General features: G+C 45.7%; 5 protein-coding genes across 5 annotated transcripts in view; 1 reads left to right on the forward strand and 4 right to left on the reverse strand.

The window, feature by feature from the left end:
• Positions 1–2747: 2747 nt before the first annotated feature.
• LOC137898521 (bcl-2-like protein 1) lies at positions 2748–4348 on the reverse strand. Its single transcript, XM_068742563.1, has 2 exons — positions 3726–4348; positions 2748–3265 (listed from the first exon to the last, which is right to left on the reverse strand). Exons 1-2 carry the CDS (start codon positions 4239–4241, stop codon positions 3125–3127), a joined length of 657 nt encoding a protein of 218 aa, XP_068598664.1. The 5' UTR covers positions 4242–4348; the 3' UTR covers positions 2748–3124.
• Positions 4349–6065: 1717 nt separating this feature from the next.
• On the reverse strand, positions 6066–9243 carry adnpa (activity-dependent neuroprotector homeobox a). The gene is made up of 3 exons (XM_068742746.1): positions 9136–9243; positions 8826–8918; positions 6066–8722 (listed from the first exon to the last, which is right to left on the reverse strand). Exons 1-3 carry the CDS (start codon positions 9241–9243, stop codon positions 6407–6409), a joined length of 2517 nt encoding a protein of 838 aa, XP_068598847.1. The 3' UTR covers positions 6066–6406.
• A 1394-nt stretch (positions 9244–10637) lies between these two features.
• si:dkeyp-97e7.9 (DEP domain-containing mTOR-interacting protein) lies at positions 10638–13544 on the reverse strand. Its single transcript, XM_068742597.1, has 9 exons — positions 13462–13544; positions 13199–13377; positions 12926–13049; positions 12580–12758; positions 12211–12408; positions 11372–11509; positions 11182–11252; positions 10857–10961; positions 10638–10763 (listed from the first exon to the last, which is right to left on the reverse strand). Exons 1-9 carry the CDS (start codon positions 13542–13544, stop codon positions 10638–10640), a joined length of 1203 nt encoding a protein of 400 aa, XP_068598698.1.
• A 1759-nt stretch (positions 13545–15303) lies between these two features.
• On the forward strand, positions 15304–16750 carry LOC137898282 (transcription factor MafB-like). The gene has a single exon (XM_068742304.1). It carries the CDS (start codon positions 15304–15306, stop codon positions 16279–16281), a length of 978 nt encoding a protein of 325 aa, XP_068598405.1. The 3' UTR covers positions 16282–16750.
• A 307-nt stretch (positions 16751–17057) lies between these two features.
• The window catches only part of LOC137898138 (DEP domain-containing mTOR-interacting protein-like), a 3633-nt gene continuing 2868 nt past the window's right edge, over positions 17058–17822 (reverse strand). Inside the window, exons 9-10 of the mRNA XM_068742135.1 lie at positions 17721–17794; positions 17058–17097 (exon numbers count right to left, since the gene is read on the reverse strand). Coding sequence (XP_068598236.1) covers positions 17058–17097; positions 17721–17794 — 114 coding nt within the window. The remainder of the gene's footprint in view (positions 17098–17720; positions 17795–17822) is intronic.

Below are 17822 nucleotides of genomic sequence, written 5' to 3' on the forward strand. Positions count from 1 at the left end.
TGTTCAGTCGGGTAAGGAGGACCTGGAGAAGCTTGCAGTGTTTTGGGTTTGGCATGTTGGCCCACTATGTGGTGTTTAGATCTCCAGAACATCGGCTGAAACGGTGACAGTGAGGGAACCAGACCAGTTTTTTTATATAAATAAATATGATCAACTTTATTTGGGAATCCTCCACCCATTACAAAAGATTAAAAAGCTGAATATTTACGTTTGTACAATCTTTACGATTCCCACGTAGCTATCAACGCGTCAGTCGTGTGAAGCAGGGCTGCGTTTCCGGCCTACTGTGATCGTTTACGTCCAGATAATCCCACTCCATCAAGAGTGTGAACTTAATAACGGATACGATCTGACTCATCACTGGCAAAGGAAAATGTAAAGCGTTTAAATGCCAAACACACACAAAAACAAGCCCTGTTGCTATTTATTCACTAACGCCATCCAGGCAGCGGTGCAGGCGTGCACGAGCAGCTCCTTCACGCAGGGCAGGGGCTGCTTACTCGGGACTGGAGGAGGACTGATACGTTATCACCGAGGCCACAGAACTCGAACCCTTCACCTGCTGCTGCTGCCCCCCCCCCCCCCCCCCCCCCCTCAGTTAGTCAGCGAGGGGCGCCGAGCGCACTTCAGGCCCGACACCAAAAGGCGACGACTACATCATCTGTGTCATCTGCTGCTACGGAAACGTTTCAAGATGAACCCAGTCGCTTCTCACTTTGAGGCCACACCTGTGAAAGAAGACACCTGTGCTGCTTCCCTGTAGACTCACGGGTGACGGATACGGATTTCCTTTATGTATTTGATTTCACATTTTGCGTGTACGGCCCATGTGAGCATCTGTGCACGCCACACACTCGTGACAACGCGCACACACACACACCCTGGTGTGCTCTGGCGATAAACCATCTCTAAGACAAGGACTTGTCGTCATCAGCATTCGGGCCGAGTCGCTTGTCGAACCCGAGGCTGTTCCCAGTGCATTTTATGACCCTTTAACCGCCATCGCTACCTTGTTATGGGATGTAATAACGGGATTCTGTATGAATCCACTTCCCACGTTTAGCTAAAGGTGCCACTTCTATAGACAATAATCACGTTTAGTCAAAAAGAGGCGAACAGTGAAGAATGGAGATGTTTTGTCACGCACATCCATCATTTTTACTCTTTTTTCCTTCGCTGCCTCTGTCGGCTCTTTATCTGCAGCAGCTGCCAGCTCTGCTCTGGGGAAATGGCACCGAATGCCAGGGATAGATTAGCAACCACAGGCCCCACTCACAACTCACAAGGCCGTCCGGTAGCAGCCGTCTCACGAGGCTCCTTCTGCCACGCAGCCTGTTTTATCCTGCAGATCATTGGTTATTATGGCAGAAATAATAGAGAGAGAGAGAGACGTTATTTGTTATTTGATGAGTTGGTTTAAATGGATGTCAACCATCTTTGGAGCACGTTTCTGCTTGGATTCTCTGTAATGTCATCCTGACGGAGGAAGAGGATGCATTTCTGACCGACGGAACGGAACTCGTGTCAATTTGCTGAACTGCAAAATACAGCCTGGAAAATAACATTTCAATTAATAAATGCAGCTCCTGCAGCTTCATGGAGTACCACTTTGAAACGTGTGGTGCACGGGCGCCCCCTAAAGGTCAGAACAATCATTACAGCTCCACGCGCACGCACACACACACACACACAAAACTGTCACAGGATGCCAAAACCGTGAGCGCTGCAGCTTAGAGATAACGCGCGTGTGCGTGGCTCATGACGTCATGTTCATTCCTGACGCCTTTTATAATGGAGATGATCTGAATATGACTTTAGGAAGGTTCAAAGGCTTCGACACCGATATAATGGATGAAATGAAATAAACCGAGCGGCTGTGAATTTAGAAATATTTTAATATCTCCTTCCTGCACTTAAAATGGTTTTGATATCTTCTATGCCAATTCTGCATTCTTTCATTTGTTGCATAAATCAGTATAATGACGGTTTTAACAAAGTCAACTTTAAAAGCATAAATTATAATAAAAACTTAACCTTGATACAAACTTACCTGCTTTTTAAGCCGTCACAAATAAGCCAAAACGTTTAAATAGTTTGTTTTTGGTCTCCATCTGCTGTTTCCACAAACCAACCAACCAAAGTAACATTAATTAAACCGAGTGACTTCTAAAATAAGATGCAACAACTAACAAAGCAAAGCTGGGCTAAAAGCGGCTCAACAGCTCGAAACATGGCGGATATTAACGTGGTTGATCTCACACTGGAGCGACGGAGTTTAACTCCATGCATTTTTTTTTACTTCCCCAACACTGTTTAATGTTATTTACTGCGAGGAGACTCGCTTTCACCACAGATCTGCAGCACCTTTGTGTGAAGATGTTACTCATATCTGCTGAAAACGACTTGGTCGTGCATCGGTTTCGAGGATAGTCTCAACATGCCTCTCCCAAACGACTCCTGTGACCTGTCATCAACTACTGTTTTCATAACGGATTCAAGTTTAAGCGACACAAACCCCTCAAGCAACTGCCCTAATAATCACATCTTACAAACCCTGGGAGCGCATTTTCCTCAGTGGCTGTTTATGAACCAACAAAACAAAGACACAAGAAAAACATAAATATATTTATTTGTTGAAGCATGCCTAAAACGTCAGTACAGCAAATATATATATATATAAAAAAAGAGAGCTGCACATCACACAGCAAAAAAGAAAGAATAACTGAAATTCTTTGTCAGCTGTCAGTTTGTAAGCAGTAAATTATTGGTCCTTGGATAACACTCAAATAAAAAAAGGTCAAAAATAAACGGCCTCATCAAACCAGCTGAATCTCCTTCGATGCCTCTTAGCTTATCGGGTTCATTTAAAGCATTTCCAGTCTGGAGAGTTAACATCTCAATAACTGGGGGAAAAGAACGGCTTAAAAAGATGCGAGACAAAGCGGGGTTGAGAAGCAAAGCAGCTCGTCGAGCGACGTGTTCTGGATCCGCCCACAATCTGCTTTAGCCAATCGCCTTCCCGTCGGTGCGCACGCAGCCCGGGCCGTCTGTAAACATCAGCTGTTTCGTCTCATCTTTGTCGGCATCATGCGCCGCGTGCCGCGATGGACGAGACGCAGCGCCTTCATTGTTTCTTAGCGATGAGAACGCCAACCCCAACTCCCATTAGCAGCGCCATCCCGACCAGCAGCCACCGACTCAGAGCCTCCCGAGACCTCCTCGCCTCTGCAGCGGCGTCTCTTCCAAAGACCTTGGCGAAACAGTCCTGGAATCACAAATGCATTCAGATTAAAAGAGGAATTTTCTTATGAGATAATGTCTTGGGGTTTTTTTTTCTACATAAACATTACATGAATGCTGCATCTAAAAATAGACACTGGCTCTTTGGATCAGCCTTGGAAAAAATATATAATTTTCTTTTTAGTCTTTTTATACACATGCAGGCAAAAATACGCATTTATGAATATTATTTTATATACACAATACTCTTTGTATGTGTGGAGGTATTTAACACAATTTAACTACTTTTTTCCTCATTCAAAATTCAGAAATAAAACAAAAATATAAAGCTCCTCCACAATACCCCCCCCCCCCCCCCCAAAAAAAGTTGAATGAGAGCCGGGATTTCTGCAGCCCTACAAATGTGATTGAACAGCGAGCATATTAAACCAGTCAAACGGCAGCCATGTCAGTCAGCACTGGGAGCTCGTCCCATCCCAACTCACCCATCCTCCATGGTTCTGGATCCACGGACTAATGCGCTCGTCCAGATACGTGGTCATCCAGTCTGCAACGCGGGGAACCAGCTCGCTCACATCCTTCTCGACACATTCCACACACAGCACGCCGCCGAAGGCGAACAGGCCCACTATACGCCCCCAGTTGACTTCGTCCTTGAACATCTCATCCATCACACCTTTGAAGCTCTGGTAGGCCATTTCAGGAGTGATGTCAAGCTGTGAGGAGAGATCGCTAAATGCTTGCGTGAAGCGCAGTTCAAACTCCTCTGCCGAGTCCCTAAGAGCCGCCTGGACGGCTTCTGGGTTAGCGGCCGGAAACGAAGGCGTCCCCGGCTGGCCGGAGCCGACCGGCAAGCCGTTTCTGCCGGCGGAGTTGGGTTTGTCTCCCCCGGTCCTTCCACCGGCATCCTCTGGCCTCAGCAGGGAGGTTGGGAAGTTCTTCTGAGACAGTTTGTAGCGAATGAAGGACTCCACCAGCTCTCGGTTACTGTACGACATCATTCCCCACGCGGTGAACCTCCAACACGGAGCCGGCCTAATCAGATGCTGCGGTTTCACCGGCCATTCCTCGGCGTGTCGGATCAGATCCTCTGCACCTTTATGGCGCTGCCAGAAATAGCATCCTGCAAGCATAAGACACAAAAAATGTGATTTCAATTCCTGTGAGCGATCATTTGTTACCTCCTGCCGGTGTGTTCCGGAGTGGCAGCGCCAGCGAACATAGTTTGATTATAGATTGTTATGCTCGCTACAATACATAGATATATATAAATAAATAGTTCATCCCCCCCCCCCCCCCCCGTTTGCTGGTAGGTTCCTGCTATTGTACAGAAATGAATGGAAACTAGGAGATAACAGAAATGCTTAACAGAAAACTGAATCGTGCTGTTTGAAACTGAAACAATCATTTGATATTCACATGCAAACAACAGCCGCGTACGCATTACAACACTAAACCGACGTAACGGTACATCAAGCCCAATGAACGCGTCAGGACGCCCGCTCTATCACCGCTGACATCTCCGGCTGCAACGCAGGATGCGGCTAGATTTAGCTCCGTGTGCTAACTAGCCGTCAGTAAACAGCGAGAAACGCATCAAAAAGAACGACAAACTACATTCATAAGGCGGATGTGGCGAAACATTTACCGAGGCGTATACTCACGGCTGCCGTTTCACGTCTGAGGAAGCAGCTACGCGGAGAGTCGCGAACACGGAGGCAATATGGACATTTCTGCAGCTGCAGCCTCGGTGGCCCGAAGAGTGATGCACGCTGGCGGTTGGCCAATTCCGCTACTGTACCAGCTGTAAACCCCGCCTCCTCCTGGCGCGGAACCAATCAACGTCGGCGGGAGACCGGAAACGAAGGGCCCCAGGAAATTAAAGGTAACCCATTGGAAAGCCTGCGGCGGTGTCGGACTGCGTACATATTTCAAGCTCAGTTGAATGAACTGGCTCCACGCTGTTTGCGTCGTATTCGTTGAGTGCTGCAACGTTATGATTACACTTTTAAAAAATTATTTAATTTGGGAAAACATTTAATCGGTCATTTACGTAGCACAGCTTTTGCGATAATTTTCAATGTGCGCTTAATTACACAGATTTTTGGGTATTGTCGAGGCCGAATACTCAAGTTTGTTTCCATAGAAACAACCTTGTAGCAATAACTAATCTCAAATGCATACTGTCTTTTTGAATAAAACCACCTGCAGAAAAAGGCAATATTTTTCCCCCCTTTGACCTTTTTTTTAAATCCAGTTAAAGCTGCCCTGGAAAACTAATACATACAAGAAAGCCACACCCATAGAAAAATGACCAGGATCCTGTCAACGCCTGATGGTTCCGCTGTGGAATGGACCAGGATCAGCTACGTCACCTGAAAGACTTAGTCGTCAGTGTTGTTTTTGTTCTCACTGAATGTAAATAGGAAACAGAATGCCTTGTCATGACACAGATCAAGTGAATTTGAAAATAAAACTGACATTTAAGGTCCCTTCATGCATTGATAAACAAACTAGCCGAGTTTGGAAAGCAGTGAAGAAGCTGACATTTTCTCTCTTTAACTGCTACCAAGTATCAGATTTATTTATTTTTAATTGTCCTCATTTTCTATTACTGTTTAAACATTCAAATTTACTTATTTCCCTGCAATACTTAACATTTCAAAATTCAAGTTCAAACATTTCTGTCCATGTTTTAAATTAATGCTTTGATTAGACCTGTCAAAGGTGACCTGCAGTGACTGATGTGAGGGGGGGGGGGGGGGGATTTCAAATACCTTTATTAAGCAAACAGACATTTATTAAAACATCAATTAGCATGTCCTACGATTTAATGTGAAATGACAATATATTACAGTTGAGCAAACATGACTATGAAAGTAGGAAAGTTGGCATATCCAATAAAAAAAAATCTAGTGAGTCAAAAGGTGAACAGATTACATGAACAATCAAAGAAACAATGGGTTAAATACATACAAGGCTAATTACATATTATATAATTATGCAGCATGACTCAAATTTTGCTTTATTCCAATAGTTGTAACATTTTTATGATCCATGCTGTTTGAGCTGTTTGTGATTTGTAATTGTAGACCTGTCCTAACTCCTTTTTAACTGACCTCTTGCTCCACCAAGGCACACCTCTGCCAGAGATTCCAACAGGAAGTCATCCAAGTATTTCTTCCCCATCTGGCACACTATTCTCAAGCTCTCTCGAAGGAACGTCTGCATTCGCAGGTTTTGTCTCTTCTGTCAGGTTTTCGGCTTCCTCGGATATTATGCTCTTGCCTTGTGCTTCGTCAACGTCTCGATTCTCAGGCTCTGCTTCTGGGAGTTCTGGCTCACTGTCCGAGTCAATTGAAATGGTCTCTGTACATGTGCCGAGTTTCGAGGGACAGTTCAGTATTTCAAATTGTTTCTTTGGGTCCGTCCTTGGAGTACCAGACTTGATACCTGTACATCTTCCCACTACAGAGCCGTCAGACTTGCTCTCCTCAAACATCAAGTTATGTCTAACATTCTTGATGGCGTGCATGTCGAAGCCGAGCAGCACAGACAACTTCTTGGTCTCGCATTGGCTCTCACAGATCTTCTGTTTGACTGCAAAGTGACTAGCAATGTCTGATTTCCACAGCCACAGACCTGCAGAAAGCTTTTCCTCTTCCAGACGAGATGGGTAAGGTCGTTTGTGGAAGTAGGACGTCAGGAATTTTTTTCTGGCCTCATACGTCTCGTGCTCAAAGCTTCTTGGATCCAGTGCAAGGCCATCGTATGCAGATTGATTTTTCATAGTTATGGAGGAAATCTTTGACTCCTTGCTCAACTTCATCTTCTTGGGGTCAGACATTATCTGCATTGGCGGCTGCCTCTTGAGGTAGCCAGCCCCAGATGAGTTGAGAGTCAGAGCGGATTTGAAGCCTTGGCTCGCGTGGGTCCGACCCACAGCCCTGCACTGCACAAGGTGCAGTGTGATTGTGGAGGCCACCATGTTGCTGGTGTACACCCCCAAACAATGAATGCACTTGTAGGTCATCTTCTTTTCGACAGGATGCATTGTCTGCAACACTTGGTGGCGCTCTCTCAAATGCACAGCCAAAGCTTCAGAAATGGGACCTTTGAGGATTATGAAACACAGTGGACACAGAGTCTTTCCGACCTCGCCCTTGTGCGTTGCCGTGGCGAAGCCTCTAGAAGCAAGTGGTTCGCCCTTCCTCTCCATTATTCTGGGAACACTGACTTTTACGAGCGGCGGAATACTATTCTGAGCAGGTGCCGACTGATCTTGACCATTGACAGAGTCCATATTAAAAGTGAGAACAACCAGTTGTACGTTACTGGACTTGTCTTGTTTAATAGCCAGGTCAAAGGTTAAAGGGGATGCGCCGGGGGGTCCGACAAAGTCGTCCGGATGAGCCTGAGCAACATGATCCATGATCTTCTCAACGCTATGGAAAGCAGAGTGACACTGTGGACAAGTGAGCCCGTGGATTAGCATGTGGTTGAGCAGCGTGTCACTCGGTAGGTAACGGTTGCAAAGCAGACACTTGCTGGTGAAGTTGTGGATCTTCATTATGTACTTTGCCAGCGCCCAAACTTTCTTTGCCTTGTGCGCGTTCTCAAAATGAACGTTGTAAAGGTTTTCGGGAAAAAGTTCATTGCAAACGGTGCATATCTTCCACTTCTGCGTCTGCGCCGTGTTGACACCCGTGGGGTTATTTTCAGTCACGATGCTGTTTCCAGTGACCGTGCCGTGCACTTTGCTCGCTAGGACGGAAGACTGTTTTTTAAAAACAGAGGTCACTGGCTTTAAATAGCCAATGGGGTCAACTCTATGTGTATGGCCCCTGTTAAAAATCTGAGGGCCCCTCTGAGATGCGTCTGCTAAGGACTGGGGCCGGGATACCACGACGTTAGCGTGTCCTATCATGGTGGTTACCTGAGCGCCGATGCGTTCATGGTACTCAATGACATGCTGCACTAGAGCCTCGTAGCTACGAGTGGAAAACTGACAGCGTTTACAGAGGATGCTGTTGCCATTGACGGGATTAGCACCATTTTTGACAGATGAATCAGAAACCATTCCAAGATAAGGCGATACAATATGCTTAAAATGCTCCCTGTAGATGTGCCTTCTCACAACGTTGTAGAGCGTGTCCCGGAATGAGCACTTCTTGCAAAAGTACATCGCTTTCTCCACGCCATCCCCCTGTCTGACTCTATCGAGATAGGCCTTGTCCTTTCTTCCAAGTCCAATTCCCTGCGCGTTTCCATAGTTCTGTCGCGATAAGCTGGGCATGTGGAATATTTTAACGTGCGTCTCCAAAGTTCTTTTGCTTGCAGTGAATGTACAGTACGGGCAGATGAGAAGAATTTTACTGTCAAATATTTGCCGATGCACATTGCGAAAATGATTCTTGTAGCCTGAGTAGTATTTGGAGGAAAAGGGACACTCTGTGCAGCAAAATGGCTTTGATCGGTACTCCTATAAGAAATCAAGGGTGGGGAGGGGGGGGGGCGCAAAAACATACTGCAGTGAATTGAGAAAGACAATTTGTAACAGCCTTGGACACAGAGGGAGAGTTTACCTGTGTTTTAGAGGATGATGGGTCCCAGGTGCAGATATCAAGGCAAAGCGATCCCTTTACAAACTGGTCATCGGGGCAAAAATCTCTGAACTCCTACAGGAGGAATTAAATACAGTATTACAGTATACTTAAACTTTTATAGATTTTTATGACAATTTGTAATATGTCACACAGACATGAGACACATTCAAAACTTAAATAGTTAACTTGGATGTTTCCATCACATCCCTGTGATAAAATCCAAATGTGTAATATAAAGAACTTTCTACTATGTTTGTTTAGAATACTTTACAAAGTAAAACACACTCACCTCTGCAGCCTCCTTACAATACTCAAGTCCGATGTCTTCCAGGGCCAGTTTGACCTTTTTCCTCGCTCTCCTGATTCTTGTGAGGTTATTTACTGGGAGTTGATACATCGCTCTTGGCAAAACAAACGACACATTCATTTGACGTAGGCTTGATTCAAATCACAGGTATTTAAACTCAATCAATCCAAGCAATCATCATCATAAAACCCCGACGGGCGACACACCCTCTCGATTCGGGTAATCACGGTTATGGTGTTGACGATGGGAAGATAGCGTCATTCCCAGAACTTTAGTGGCCCAGCACCGCTCCGCTATCACCGAGCCTGCTTTTTGCCAGGTATGCGTCAACGTAAACGTCATTTACGTTCTGATTTAACAGTAACTTTATATAAAATGTTGTTTGGGACCCGTTCCGTTCCAGCGTGGCCACCGACTTTGGGACTAGGATGTTTACGGTGCATATAGCGTTATGCGCTAATGTTAGCCGTTAGCTGTGGTACCCATATTTGCAGGGTTGGTCACCCACTGTACTTAGCATCAAAGCTAGCGTGGAGACAAACCACTCAGCCTTTAGCTCATCTTCGCGGATAATCGATGCGTTTTACTCACGTTATGACACGTCTGGGGGGGCTACCCGTACGCTGGCTGTCCGACAGAAATACCAAACGAAAAATTGAACTGGGGAGTCGGGCCGCATAGAGTGGGGGCGATGCGCTCTCCTCAAAGCCGGTGCTGATGCTTCGCAGCTAGCTTAGCTAGCTAGCTAGTTAGCTTTGCCGCAGATGTTGACTAGCTGGAGATGTGAAAGGCAGGCCGGAGTTGTGCACAGCTCATGAAAATATTGTCCTCCGAAAACAATAATAAGACCACCCTCGGGTAAATTCGGTACTTGCACCGGTGGGGAACCGAGCCTGCTAGCTCGCCAGTACCTCTCCCAACTGGGGATACTCTCAATCCAAAATGGCGACGATAGAACGACGGAAGTCGTTGTATGGACCCTCGCCGCGTCTTTGTGGTCTGGAGTTTATATGAATTGGTTTTGTGTGTGAAAAAATATTTTACTTTCAGGTTGAAAAACAACGTTTTATTGGTCATGAAATGATGTTCATGAAAACACGCTCAGACACGACAGTGAGATTGATTGTTTCACCCCCCCCTGAATGGTCACTTGAACTGTTCCCATCCTGGTGTGTAAATATTAAATATTGTTTATTAGTATTATTATATTTCAGTTCGAGCAAGTGCAGTTACATTCAAAGGTACTGCTCTTTTTAATTTTTTAATTTTTTTTATTATCTCTGAGCAGGCTTCATGATAATTCTAAAGAATTTTATTTTTGGCTTGTTCCCAGTTCCTGCTCTAATCGCAGCTAATGGACTTTCTGCCGTGTACTTTCAGAAATGTATTATTCCGCCTTTGTGGTCTATTAATCTATTAAAATAATTATTACGTAAGAATGCGCAGGATCGAATTATGCACGGTTGAAATAGCAGTTGTTGTAATCATTCCAGTGGTTCCATAACTTCCAGTACAACAGAGCGAGTTTCCATCATCACCAGTTTGGAGACCGTCCTATAGTCCAGGTGGAGAACGCACTGTCCATTTACCTGGAATATAAACTGCCGCACCTAAAGAAAGTGATAGGAGATGCATTTATTATCTGAATCTTAGTGTTCCATTTCTCTTTAAATGTCATGTATGTAACATGCTATATATCCCACCTTAACTCCTGCAGCTGCTGCAGGGCTTCCGCGGTCAACAGCCTGCACGTAACAAGGAGCCATGCCTCTGACGACGAAGCCCCATCCCAGGGCGTCTCCTATCATCTGTGATGGCCGGTGGGTGAGATTAATTATATATTCTGCAGAAGTATCTGCCAAGTTGAGTTTACATGCTAAGCCCACAAGGAAACACAGCTGGATGCATTAAATCTTTGGGTTACATTTTATTTTGTTGCTATATTACGACTTATTGCTTTTCGACTTTAGGACTCATCTTACACCAAATTCATAACTGCCAGGTGGATGTGTCATTACGATAACTCACCGTCAGCACTTTCTTGATGAACGGCGCACCGGGTGCCAGTAATTCTTCACAAGTAAAAGTTCTTCTGAGTACTGCAAAATTATTGAATCACAATTTTTACGTTTTGGACATTGCAGTATACCAGAAGTCCTCGATGCAATCCATTCAATACCAAATGCGTTGTCTTTGTGAATAACAGTTTTACACTTGCCCGATGTCGGATTGCATCTCACGGCTGAAGTTGCAGGCAGTGGGGCGAGGGGTGTAAATCCCTCTGACTGAAGCTGAAGAAAATTCAAGCTGCCTTGACGCCCGTTGTTGACCGGTTTCAGGTCTTTTCTTGGCCCCACTGTATTCAAATTAATATTATTCATTATCAATAATCACAGCAAAATCCATTAGCACCTCAGAAGGCTATACAGTCTCCTCTCGCTATATCCCGGTTCACTTTCCACGGATACCCTTTATCGCGGATTTTTTTGCCGAACATATATATTCATATGTTGCTTATTTTCCAATCTATCCAATATATCGCGGGATTCTGCGGTATGTACAAATGTTTATATTTTCATTATTTTATTGAGAAAATAAGCATTTTCTAGCCAAAGTAAAAAGATGGTAAAAAGAAAAGTGCAAACCTCCGCCAAGCAGCACATTCCTCAATAATCTCCTCAAACCACATCCGATCTGGATTAAATCTGGTGATAAGATAGAGGTCCTCACCCAACACGACTGTGTCAGCTTTCATAAACATTGGTCGATAAGCAACCGAAGCTCATTTGACTTCAATGTTAATGAAAGATTCATAATGATCCAGAATCCAGAATCTCTTCTGGATCACGACCAAAATTTGCCTGAAAACTTCATCAAGATCCGTCCGTAATTGTTTAAAGTTATCTTGCTCACAGACAGACAGACGGAGATAAAAATACACGTAAAATAATGAAATAAATATGGTGTCGCTACTTCGCGGGGGGTCGTGGTAGGGGGGGGTCATATTACACACGTGATAACAAGGGACGACTGTGGATTTTTTTTAATTGTTTTTACCAGATTGAAAAGCACTATTGCCCTCCTGAGGTTGGGTTTTGCGCAGAACAAACGGACTGTCGGGGCGGCTGTCCTCGTGTGTCGTCACCGTCAGGCCTCCGTTTTCCTTTAGCAACTCAGAGAGACGCCGGCGGTGCCGGAAATTGATGCAGAACTGATAGAGCAGCCCGCTGTCAAAGAAGTTGTGCTTGTTTGACACTAGAATGGTGGGAAAGAAGCAAAACACACACAAAAAAAACCCCCAGGGTGACACAGTTTAGGATTTAATGAAATTTCTCACAAGTGTATTTTCTTCACACTGCAAAAAGCTGCCCGTTAGCTGCCGCATAGCCACGTGCACACAAAAGGGCAAATGAGGACGGCCCTCACCGTGCTGAATGAGGCCGTGCTCCTGCAATGCGCGACAGAGCTCCAGTCCTCGACTCCGACTCTCTGCTTCTCCGTTCTGGAGGAGCCAGTCAATCAGCTTGCAGCCAGGAAAGGAGCGTTGATATGCGACGCCGTGCTCCTCCCTCAGCTGCAGAATAGAGTTCTTGTCTCCTACGAGACTGAAGACACGGGCGTGGAATAAAAAAAATAAAGCAGATCATAACATACCATGTGGCATCTGGCAGGAGATTACCGTGTGGAATGACTGATTCAGATGGATGCGTGTGATCATGCCCACGACTGACGTGGCGCCTCAAGGTCAGATGTTCCCACTCAACTGACTTACTGTTCAAACAGTCGTTGACCTCGCATGAAGATTTTCACTTCTGCGTTGAAGGGAAACGTGCCGTCATCCTTGCGGAAACGATACAGCGATTTGGCATCTTTGAAAACCGACCTCTTGTCACAGACTGACAGAAGGACGCACACACACGCACACACACACACACACACACACACACAGTTTGAGAACGGCGAGTCTCTAAATAAAGCTGCAATGACAACATTTCCCACGGGAGGCGTTCGGGCTGCTTGGACTCGGGCCCTCTCGCCTGCTCACCGTGGTGAATGATGTCGTTATCCATGAGGTGCTGCAGGAGGCGGACGGCCGTCGCTCGATCTGGAGACTCCTTGTGGCTCACGAGCCAGGAAATCAGTTCCTGCCCCACAAAGCAGTTGGGATACGTGCGCAGGTGGTAGCGCCGGTCCTTGATCAGTTTTCCATCGTGGAGCCTCAACCTTGAAATTAAGTTCACACAAACCAGCAGAATTTAAAACTTAAAACCAACAGAGCTTGGATCTCTATGCCCCCCCCATTCATACCTGAGTTGTTCTCCAGCAATCATGACTTCTCTTTTATGTTGTCTGGCCATTGCTTTCCTCCTAATGCTACTTGTTCGCTCCATGTTTGTTATCCCCTGACTGGAGAACGAGTGTCTTAAGTCTTATTTATGGCCTTTTTTGTGTTGACACAACAGCCAGTGAAACACTCGGAGCATCACTGCCGTGTGGGAAAGATGTTGTGTATACAGAAAGACAGAGGGGACCCAGACGCGATCCCCATCTGTCCACACGCCACAAACATCCCGATTCAAGTTTAGGCTGATTTTGTATCACTATGTTCCACCACTGAGTCATTGGATCCATACCTGAGGTTCAAATCTATATTTTTGTGACACACAGTAGGGTAATGGATGTTACCAACAGATGCGTTGCTTCTAGTGAGACTGTCTTTGTGCCTGATTGCATTTTATTTCTTTTTTTTTTATCTGACACTATGCAAACACGAAGGAGGTGACCCTCCTCGTTTGAGGTGTCTGTGCATGTTATAGCCTCTTAGAAGACATGTCTTTACAGATCAGTTTATTAGCTTTGACTGAACATTCTCATTTAAAAGACAGTCAACAAACACCATTCCAGTAAAAAAAAAACATGAACATGATGCTTCTTGCCTTCAGTTTTTGTGGGTTCTATGTTTTCTGCTTCTAGTTGTGTAATCGATGATAAATCAGATAAAAGCCGGCGTCCATCAAACTTGTTGGTGGAATATTCACAGTCCTATTTGTTTTATATCGCTGAAATCTCAAAGGACAAACAAAGGAAAATGTGTCTCTTAATAAACTTTATGCACACGATGTTGTAAATCCCTGGTTTTGTCCCTGATCCATCCTTCGTCCGACACGCCGTCTTCTCTTTTCCTTTATTCCCAGCGACTGAAACAATGCCTCCACATTCCTGGACGGCCGTTTTTATTGCCTTTGGCATCATGTTTAACCCTTTCATATCCTGTGCAGTTTGTCCCCAGTGGACAAGAACATGCCAGAGCTGGAGGGAGAGCCTGATCAAGCAACATAATGTTTTGATAATTTACGCATAGAAGATCAGTTTTATGCGTAACAGTTAATGTTTCTGAGTTTTGTTGAGACCTGGGATATTTGCTCTTAATGTGCAGTGTCGGTTAATGGCCAGAAGAGGTCAGTATTCTCTAGTGCACAGATAGACTGAGGTGCAAGAGCGTGAAAACTGGTGAAATCAGACAGTCGTTTGAAAACCCACCACAAATCCTGACATTAAAGTGAACTCAGATTAAGATCAAATAAAATGTAAATAAATTAGTAATGTAGATTTGAAAATTAAAGATTGGCCTAGATTCCATACGTCCATTGAATTTGTATTAAACTGGGAAGCATTTGGTCTTAAATGTAAAGTCATTATTTAGTATTTATTTTAAATCGGACATGTTGTAGAAATAAACGTGCTGCTGCGCATTTAAAGCCTTTTTGCTCACATGATCGTCACGACCAGCTCCGGAGGGCAAAGCGCAGCTTTTACGCAAATCGCTCCTCCTCGGCGTCTCCCATTGGCGCGGCTCGTGGAGGTGTAGTCTCGTGACATCATCCCAATGCAGCTTTATGAAGAAAGTGCGCGTCTCCCGAGCCAGCCAGAGGTTCGTGGACTCCTCCGGCATCAGTGCGCTCGTCGCGTTGGACCCGAGCAGGCTGCGCCGCGCACATTCCGATCAGGTGGGAGGCGAGTGCGAGTTTCTCCCCTCTCTCGTTTGAAGTTTGGACTTTTGGGAAACCATTTTTTCCTTTCCATTGACTGCATGAAATATCTGTGGATATCCGGAGCGCTCTGAACAGAACCGGTTCGTTTATGCCGACTATGACCGCTGAGGCGCATTCACTTTTGGGACTGCAGAAAACAACCATGGATTTCGTCAGCGACTTCGACTTGATGAAGTTCGGCGTGAAAAAGGAGGCGCTGCAGGGGGTGGACCGCTCCTTCCTGGGGGGGCCGTGCAGCCAGCTGCAGAGACCCGACTCTGTTTCTTCCACCCCTGGCAGCACGCCTTGCACCTCGGTGCCCTCGTCGCCCAACCTCAACCCAAACCCCGGCGGCGACCACTTCTGGATACCCAACAACGGGGGTTACCCCCAGCAGATGTACCCCCAGGCTTTCGGTCTGACGCCCGAGGACGCGATGGAGGCCCTGATCGGCGCCACGGCGCAGCAGGGCCACCCGTCCGCGCCCCACAGCCACCACCCTCCCCCGTTCCAAGCCGACTACGACGGCTACGGCCACCTGAACGAGCCGGCGCAGCATTACCCGGGACTCTCGGGTCACCCCGACATGCAGGGCATCCCCAGCAGCCATTGCCAAGACCCTTACCTCAAAGATGACATCGGCTGCGGGTCCCCTCAGTCGCCGGGGGCGCAGCAGGTCCTCGGCGCGCACCACCATCTCCAAAACGAGCACACGAGCCGCCACGAGCGGCGATCCAACATCGAGACCCCGTTCTCGGACGAGCAGCTGGTGTCCATGTCCGTCCGGGAGCTCAACCGTCTCCTCAGGGGCCTCAGCAAAGACGACATGATGCGCCTGAAGCAGAAGCGCCGGACCCTGAAGAACAGGGGTTACGCGCAGTCCTGCCGCTACAAGCGCGTCCAGCAGAAGCACATTTTGGAGCACGAAAAGACCAGCCTGGTGTCGCAGGTCGAGCAGCTGAAACACGAACTCAACAGACTGGTTCGGGAGCGGGACGCGTACAAACTGAAATGCGAGAAACTTTCCGGCGCAAACTGTTACCACGAAACCGGCTCCACCAGCGACAATCCTTCCTCGCCAGAGTATTTAATGTGAGCCATTCCAGACTCACGGATCCCGTTGTAGTTTAATTCACGTCGGACATTAGGATTTCTCTCATATAATCATATCTGCAACAATTAATGAGGGGGGAATTCGCATTGAGGCATGCGGGACATGCGTGAGATGTTTTATTTTATACAAGCATATCTGTATTGTGTTGGAAAGGAAAATACTTGAAATCAGAGAATATTCTCTTTTTTTTATTGTTATTATTATCAATAGACCATTTTAATCCTTTCTGCCTCGGTTACTGGCCAGTTTGGTGATTTTTTTATTTGCTTTAAGTTTTATAGATCAAATGATATTTTCTGTACATGCTTCATTAGAAAAAATAAATAAACTGAGAAGACTGATGCTAGAAATGACATGTTCAATTATTTTTATGAATCAGATTCTGCTGGACAGACGTCTTCCTTATTTGCTCTTCTTTTTAAGATAATATATCGTCACGCAAATTGTTTTTCGTCTGCTATGTTTTTGCATTTACGATGGATCAATAAACCTATTGTGAGTTTTTAAATCGCGTCACATGTGCTGATGGATTTTTCTTTTTAGACAAACGTCACTATTTTCCAAGAGTCCGATTCTTCATGCAGGTTCCAAGTTTTTATTCTGCTGCGTTTCACTCTTTAGAATCTTAGAATATTCAATGAACATATTTAACCTGAATCGTAAAAGAAAATTCACAATTTACATCAAATCTCTGATTGACATGAAAGAATAGGATTGGATGAATTTCTGTAAAGATGAAAAGAGAGGCTTTTCATCCCTCACGGGTTGGAGCCAAACACCAGCAGCAGCATTTCGGTTCTTTAACAAAGAGAACGTCCACCTAGAGCTGGAATCGGTCCGTAACCTTTATCATAAGGAACATCTGTTTGAGTCAGCATTTCCTGTCCTACAGGGTGTATTCTTCTCAAAATGTCGATCACCTGTTTCCATCCTCATTGCTTATCTCTGATTAAAATGTCTCACAGTTGTCTATAACATTTGGATTTAACGGTTTCCCTCTGGGATCTTGCAACGTGAAAGTAAGTGGGGGAGGTGGGTGTAAAAAAAAAACCTGGATCCAGTCTAATATTTGATGGGTTTTCTCTGCCACACGAGGGTTCCCTGACAGGAAACCGTGTCCAAATTGTTTGTGTATCCTGCTCACAAACAAACAAACAGATCTTTTTAAATTCCTCGGGGAGGGGGGGGGGGATAAAAATATAAAAGCTAACCATCAATTTATTTGTGCAGTGCCAATGCTAAGGTTAAAAGTACAGGTCTTCCGTATAAAAGTCGAGCTGCGATCTTAAATTGTTTTAGAATGCATATGTATGCGACGCCTTATTGTCGCGTCGCAAGGCGTGCAGTAAATGTCACGCCGCGCTGCGTTTGTTGGTTCGGTGGTGAATGAAAGGACGAGTGGCTTTCTCCTCTTCGCTGACCTCTGCCCCTCGTGGAGCGCTGCTTCCTGTGGGGACCCCGGCGTGTGAAAGCACATGAGGCTGACTGGCAGGGGCTGTGGGGCACAGATAAAATGGAGTGGA

This window comes from Brachionichthys hirsutus, chromosome 8 (genome assembly GCF_040956055.1).
Source record: "Brachionichthys hirsutus isolate HB-005 chromosome 8, CSIRO-AGI_Bhir_v1, whole genome shotgun sequence".
Lineage (NCBI taxonomy): Eukaryota > Metazoa > Chordata > Actinopteri > Lophiiformes > Brachionichthyidae > Brachionichthys > Brachionichthys hirsutus.